Source organism: Triticum dicoccoides, chromosome 7B (genome assembly GCF_002162155.2).
Source record: "Triticum dicoccoides isolate Atlit2015 ecotype Zavitan chromosome 7B, WEW_v2.0, whole genome shotgun sequence".
NCBI lineage: Eukaryota > Viridiplantae > Streptophyta > Magnoliopsida > Poales > Poaceae > Triticum > Triticum dicoccoides.
This window is the reverse complement of record NC_041393.1, coordinates 659,338,257-659,345,721: the sequence shown is the minus strand read 5'-3', so window position 1 is coordinate 659,345,721 and position 7,465 is coordinate 659,338,257. Positions and strand designations below refer to the sequence as shown.

The following is a 7,465-nucleotide window of genomic DNA, read 5'->3' as shown; positions in this document are numbered from 1 at the left end:
GAATTCTATAGAAATTTTGGAGGACTGAAATCCATAAGTGTTTTTTTTGCAGGGTCAAAGAAATTCCATTGCTCAAATTGGAGGGATACCCTTCATACAAAGTTGTGGTACATTAGCAGGTCCAGACTTTATCCAAATTGCCGTACGAGCTTCAATACGCCCAAAATAAGCTAACCTATGACTTACGACATTTTTTTTTGAAAGGGACTTACGACATTTTGATTCCTACTAATATGAGCAATAAAGTTATCCCTTTCATCAAGAAGTTTCCTAACCTCATTCACCAACATCACGTGCTGAGATCTGTCCATGAACTGTGCTTGAATAGAGTCCACAGCAACTTGGCAATCCATTTCAACATCGATCGGTAGTGTAGACCATTTTGCATCGCAAAGTTTAGTCCTTCCAGACATGCCGCTAGCTCGGCTTGCAAAGGACTCGCGCAGTGCAAAAGGTCCTTTGATTCATAAGATCGGTTACCATAGGAACTATGGTATATTTTGTACTACATCTAATAGAAAATTTAACGTCCATTCAAACCTCTTTTTACAATTTCTTTGTTTTTTATCTGACATCAAACACTCTTTGTTAATTCTATAAGATTCAAGTGCGCATGCCGTTTAAATCCTCTACTTTTTCTATTTCTACATTTTCATAATCCTGCGAATCAAAGAGGCCTTTAATATGTTTGCATACTGACTTTTAGAACAGTCAGTCCACAGTCGAGTGTATACTGCAGTGTACAGTATGCAGGAAAGAAAAATGAGTGTACAAGATTCAGAGAACTGACGGCCAGTATACACCGTCTCCGTTTCCTTGTCCGCCGCGTCTCCCTGACGGCCACTGCGGCGCTCCACCTCCACGCCCGCCTCCGCCAGCTGCCTCGCCGCGGCCTGCTCCCGCCTTGGCGCCGCCCGTTCCGCCATCGCCCTACGCGCCCAGCGCCGCAGCAGCCAACTGCTTCTCTTCAACATCCTCCTCGCCGCACTGCTCTAGTCCCGTGGCCTCCGGGCGGCGCGCAGGCTGTTCGACATAATGCCTCACAGGGACACCTTCGCCTGCAATACAATCCGATAATCTCTGGCTACCCTGGAAGTGAACGCGCTGACGAGGCGCTCCGGGTTGCGCTCAGTGGAGGTGTCAGGCCTAGCTGCTTCACCTTCTCCATCGTTTGGCCCTGTCGTCTGCTCTGCTCTCCATGGGACGCATGTTCTGGTAGCTGTTGTCCATCACGGCCCTCCCCAGCAGAACTCCGTAGTCGGCAACACCTTCTTGAAGTGCAGTGCATGTCTTTCGGAATATGAATGAGGGCAATTATTCTGTCATGCCATGTCAGTTACAAGGATGATGGCCAAGGCATGAGGGCAATGCAGTGTTTGAGTGTTTCTGGTTGATTAGAAGCCATGGGTTTTTGGTTGACAGATGTAGCGTGATCAACGGTGCTTGCCATGTGCACAGATATCAAGGATTTTGCTAAGGGTTACCAGCTCTTGGCCCTTTGCATCAAAACGTGACTCCTGCCAAATTCTGTCATTTATAGTGCTGTCATCGGCATGCTGTCCATGTCTGACGGACTACCTGATGCCGTTAGGGTTTTTGAGGAATTAAAAAAAAAGAGACTTACAAACAGTGTGCTGAGATGGAGTTCATGTTTTGGTCTGTTGAAGCAGGGTACCCAAATCCATGCACTGGTATATAAATGTGGGTTTGAGGATGATATAATTGTCGCCAATGCTCTCATTGACATGTATTGTAAGTTAGGTTCCTTGAAGCATGTCAGCAAACTCTTCAATGGTATCTCTGTCAAGGATTTGTTGATCATTGGTAATATCGCAGAATGAGAAGCTCTTGGATGTTTTGGTGAATATTGAAGTGTGGTGTCAAGCCAGATAAAATTACTATTTGGAGCTTTATCTACTGGTAGCTTGGTAGATCTGGTTAATGAAGGAATGTATAAAATTTCCCTGTTTAATCCCAATTACATTGTCATTCCTGGCCTGGAGCACTATGCATATGTGACAGACATGTTAAGCCATGCAGGATTGTTTAGACAGGTAGTAGATTTAGTCGAGAACAAGTTGCAGAAGTGCAATACTGCAGCCCTCCTCAATATTCTTGACGCTTGCATAATTCACGGGGATTTCACGATGGCAGAGTCAAATGCCGAAAAATATGTGGAAACTGAAGCCTCGGTACACACTACCATACACTGTTCTAGCTCAAGATGGTGTGAGATATAAGTGGGAAAGCATGGCCAGGACGAGGAGGCCAATGGAAGCTCTAAAAATGAGATTCATGTGTTTGCATATGAACAAATATTACATCATGAAAGCGAAACTAGCTTGTATGCAGTTTTAGATCTACTAGCTAAACATGGCCTGGCGGCACACCGTGTACCTGACTTAAATTGAAAGCCTGTGTCACCAGTTACCAAGCTCAAAGACTCCTACTAAGTAGGAGCACTTTGCAAAATCGAAAGGTGAACTTGTTGCTCTTGCTGGCTTTCTCAGTGGCCTTTATTGGAAGTGTATATGTTTGAATCTTTCTGTAACAGAAACATACTTGAAGGGATTATTAAGCGCAAGAAGAACAAGCATGAATGGGATGAGCAAACTTGTTCATGGAAATGGACTTATGGCTATGATTGTGTTAATAACGATAAAGACATTCCGATCATTCACCAAAAATGACAGATGGTTAGCAACTTGTCTTCTGCATCTATTGCTGGTGAATTTTATTTTATATTTGTAGCAAGACTAGTAACTTTTTCGAGCTTTCCCTGCGCTGAGTACACATTATGTACACCGATTAGTCCAGTGTTCATTTTAAATATCCTATGCTGTTTCCATTTATAATCACTTGAATCTAACAATGTAATTTGTTCTGAAATGTGTTCGTTTTCAGAACTGTTTACTCAATCTGTTACAGAGCCTGGGTCCTTTTGCTCACAGGATGGAAATACGAAGATTAGGGTTGATTATCAAGAAAAGAACAGACATGGGAATATAAAGAATGCTGCAAAAGTTGGTGCTCTGCCAAGGCAATCATTTCCTATCATCATCATCTGCACATCATGCACTACTTTTTTTATTTACCATTACATTAGCAACTCAAGTTTCTTATATAACGCTTTCTAAAGAAACCTGTGCAGTCAAATACAGCTTGCTGTCACAGCTGTGCCCATCACAGGAACTAAAGCGGATCTGCCTAGAAAGATCTAAAAAACAAAATATTGCAAATCTTCAGTCATAAATAAGGTGGTGCACCCCACAGGATTTTTTTGTCATGGAGTAGGGCAAATAAATGCTTGGGAAATGTATCAAACTATACTTTCCGGAAATTTTTAGGAAGTTTCAAAAGGAGAAAGACAGCCTATATCTTTAATTGCTTACCGTATCAGTATGTAGAAATCACGCATATTCTACAGCTGTGCCATCCTGCGGCTCTTGCTATCAAGGTATATAAATACAGTTTTCTTTGCCCAGCTTTGTACTAGTCGAAAAGATAATTTCTTAGGTGCGCAAGAAATCTGTATTGCACGGGTATGTACAAGCTTATTTGATTTTTTCTTACATGTCAATCTAGTTATGCAGTATTTTTTGGATTGGTACAAACTATTTTAGATCTTTGTGATTCAGCACCGCAATGGCTATTCTCTAGAGTTCTAGATCTAAGTATCAATATGGTGTTAGCAGCCATTGCCTTTCTTATTAGGAGGTCATAAATCTAATAAAAATTCATCGGCGACGCCAGTAGGTATAGAAATCGATGCTTGTCATGATCTGATAGTTATGATTCTTCTCAGGTTAGCGCACGATTTGGCTGTAGGAAGATTGTGACCCCAAGATCTGTATCACTACCAATATCAAATCTTACTCTTTGTATTGAATTATTGGTCGAAGCGGTCCCACGGGATCTACTAGATGAATTGGAAGGCGGATTTTGACAACCTCGTGTGAATGATGCCATCTCTGAAGGGGATACAAGTGCAGATGGTGATATCAGAATACGCGTCTTAATATCGATGCACAAAATATGTCTACATATCAGATATTCGTACTCCTTTCTGTTCTGTATATTCATGTCCACTGCTGGTATTCGTAATTTTTTTTGAATAACCATATTCACCCATCTTTTTAAAATGGCTATGATGTGAATATGGGTTTTTTATTTTCCAGCCGTGTTTGATCCGTTTCCACCATTGTCACCATCCTATTTTCAGTTTTCTTTGTTCGAAACCATCTGTGGGGAATATTCGACTGAGTTATCCACTCTCTAGCTATATGTGCTTTATGGAGCACCTGTGGGGCCTTCCTGTAGTTAGAAACCACTATTACCACTATCAATTGCTTGTGTAATCTAAGCCGTCTATTATATGCCTTTAGATGCTTGGGCACTGAACTTAAGATGTAACAGAAAACAAGATGCTAAATTTGTATACAGGATCTCAAGTTTCTATTACAGTGAGCTTTGTAGCCAGATTTCTTCTATTAATTTCTGTCAACCATTTAGTTTGTTGGTTCTTGCCGATGTATATTTGGTTGTATATGCGTATTCTCAGTATTTTAACTATGCAATTTTTTTGCTCTGGTGCTGTTACTCAGAACTGATCTTAGTTTCTACTAGCAGATAATTATCATTTTTATAATTATTTGGGAGGATCGTAACAAAGAAATAAACTCGGTGTCAAACTTATTATCTTGAAAGATAGCCACAAATGTTCACATTCATCTAAAGCACTGCAAAATAATTATTTAGATTGTTGTACTGTAAGATTAAGCTGATTAATACTTTGTGATTGAGCTAATGAATACTTTTCATTCTTTTTTCACAGCGCCAGAAAGACCCAACCTCAGCTTGCAATGGGTGATGTTGGTGGATCACAAGTATATCCTGCCTCAGCCTATCCACCTGGAGCAACAGTGGCTGCAGCTCCTGGTATCACTCCTGCCGGTTCACAGCCGACGCCACCATTCCCTGCAAATCCAGGTCAGCTTAGTGCTGAGAACCAGCTTATGTACGAGCAGTCGCAGCAGTATCAGCAGCAGCTCCAGCAACTGCACCAGAGGCGGCTCCAGCAGTTCTGGGCCGAACAACGGTCAGAGATCGAGCAGGCCACTGACATCAAGAAGCACCCCGTGCAGCTCAAAAGGATAAGGAAAATCATGAAGGCCGATGAGGGCGTTCACATGATCTTGGCAGAAGCTCCGGTAGTGTTTGCGAAAGCATGTGAGATGTTGACACTGGAGATGACGATGAGGTCATGGATGGTCACCGAGGAGAACAAGCGCCGGATCATGAAGAAGAGTGACGTTGCCGATGCTGTTGCTAGGACTGACGTCTACGACTTCCTGGCGGACATAATCTGCATGGACGAGACGGAGGAGGAGGGAGTCGGGCTTCGCAGAGCCTGGCCGCCGCCACCCTTGGGGGCTCCGGCTGGCGCATACCCGCATTACCGCCCGCCGCAGCTGCAGGTGCCAGGTGCAGCAATGGTGCACGGTGGCCAGCAGGTGCCGCAGGGCCATCTGCCGCATGTGTGGATAGATCTTCAGGAACAGGGACAGAAGGGACATCATGCGGAGGATCAGCAATCTGAAAGCGGCTGACAACATGTGGGCCATCACTAAAATTCAGTATCCTCATTTTAGCCAGGACATCCAAAGTTGCAAACTAATTTTCAGGTTTCGTAATAGCCTATATAATTTTCAGAGATTGACTGGTTCCTTGATGCAAGTGTTGTTGTCGCGGTGTCTTTAGCGAAGGGATTATGCTTCGAGGCCAATTAGCTAAAATTGACCGTACCGTGTCCATTTCCGTAATCCCGTCACTGCAAACTGAAAGTTGACCTCCAGATTCCGGTTATGTCTTCTCGATATGCAATCGTCGAGCTCGAGTGCCATAATACCTCTGTTTCTGTGATGTGTTTTTTCTTGTGTGAAGTTTTCTGATCCTGGTGAAGCTGAATTGGTCTTTGGCTGAATGCCCGATGGCGTTTTGCAAAACCACAGTTGGAATGATCGGTCGTTCAACCGAAGCATGGCAAGCAAGTACTCCATCCGTTCCAAAATAGATGACCCAACTTTGTACTAACGGAGTAACTGAGTGCACAAGGTGTTGTCACAGAAAAGCTTTGCGCTTCCATCGACTAAACTAATTGGTTGAATTTAGTTTCCATGGACAGAAAAGTTTTGTGTCCATCAAACTACTAGGAGTAGTTGGCATCTGGTAATGGCCCCTTTGTGAGTTGCAAACGTTGAGCGGCGTACTACGCACCCCTGTGTCTAGTGACCCTGTTTGCTTGCGGTTCCTGCTGTCTCTCGTACAAAATTTGAGATCATGTTGCGGGTCCAGCTGAGTCTGTCTTAAACAAGACAGAATGTGCAATGGTGGTTTCCCTTGTGAAATTATTACAGTTGATGATCGGTGATTGAGCTGGCTGGAGGCAACACGTCAAGTAAGTAACCGAACATGGCCAAAAGGGCATGCCGTTTCTAGCCTGAAAATTGGCACTGTCCACGTCGGCTATCAAAACCCGGTGGGATGATCGATATGACAGCCGCCGCTGCTGGCCGGCCATGTGTCTCTGCAGCCGAACAATCCCGAGACCGACTGGCTCGATGACTGGTTCCAAAAGGAGCTTCGATAATCGTGGTGAAAGTAAAATACAGCGTTCCCGCAAAACAACAGAAGAAGGTGAAATACAGTGACTGGACCGCTGGCTTTGTGTTCGATCGTAGTAGCCGCGGCCCCCGCTCCTTTGTCTGTCTGTTTTGCCAAGGGAAAAAGGTCCCGGGCGAGCGGTCCATGGAGTGGTCACATGCATGCATGCATGCATATTGCTTGCGGTAGTGGCCTACGGTGGCGTTTCGCCGCAAACGGCAAGCTGAGCCGAGCCCATGTGTGCGATAGCCTGCCGAGATCGGCAATGTTCTCTTGTAGGGGGTACGCGGTGTTGGCATCAGTCCGTGTTTGAGGAAGGGAGGGAAAGGGAGGGGCTTGGCTTTCTTTGCACGCCGCGTATCAGTGGCAGGGCAATGGGCGCCGGAGAACAAGACGGCCCTGCCCTTCCTGCACACGACACGTCGACCGAGAGAGGGCGTGGCGGACGGACTGGCCGGCGACGTCGGCCCGGAGTGTGGACACCCCTAAAGCACGCTGTCCCTTCAAATCAATCGCCGGCTTCCTTTTTCTTTCCGTGCAGACGGAATTTTTCTGAACCGTTTGGTGTTCAGATTACTCCCTCCCATCTTTTGTTCCAAGAATCGAGCGCTGTGCTTCCTTTTCATCTATCTATCTATACTAGGGAGAATGATAGTTTATGTACAGAGGCTGTTGCAAGTTTTGCAAGACATAAATTGTTGCTGCTAAACATGTCTAGCTGAATCATGCACGACATCAACAGATTATTGGCGCACCCTCAACAACACTGGATAATTATATTACTCACGATGTGTAAGGGCAT

General features: G+C 44.6%; 1 protein-coding gene across 1 annotated transcript; it reads left to right on the top strand.

The window, feature by feature from the left end:
* The first annotated feature begins 4,845 nt into the window (after window positions 1–4,845).
* On the top strand, window positions 4,846–5,624 carry LOC119340411 (nuclear transcription factor Y subunit C-4-like). The gene has a single exon (XM_037612322.1). It carries the CDS (start codon window positions 4,863–4,865, stop codon window positions 5,607–5,609), a length of 747 nt encoding a protein of 248 aa, XP_037468219.1. The 5' UTR covers window positions 4,846–4,862; the 3' UTR covers window positions 5,610–5,624.
* Window positions 5,625–7,465: the final 1,841 nt, after the last annotated feature.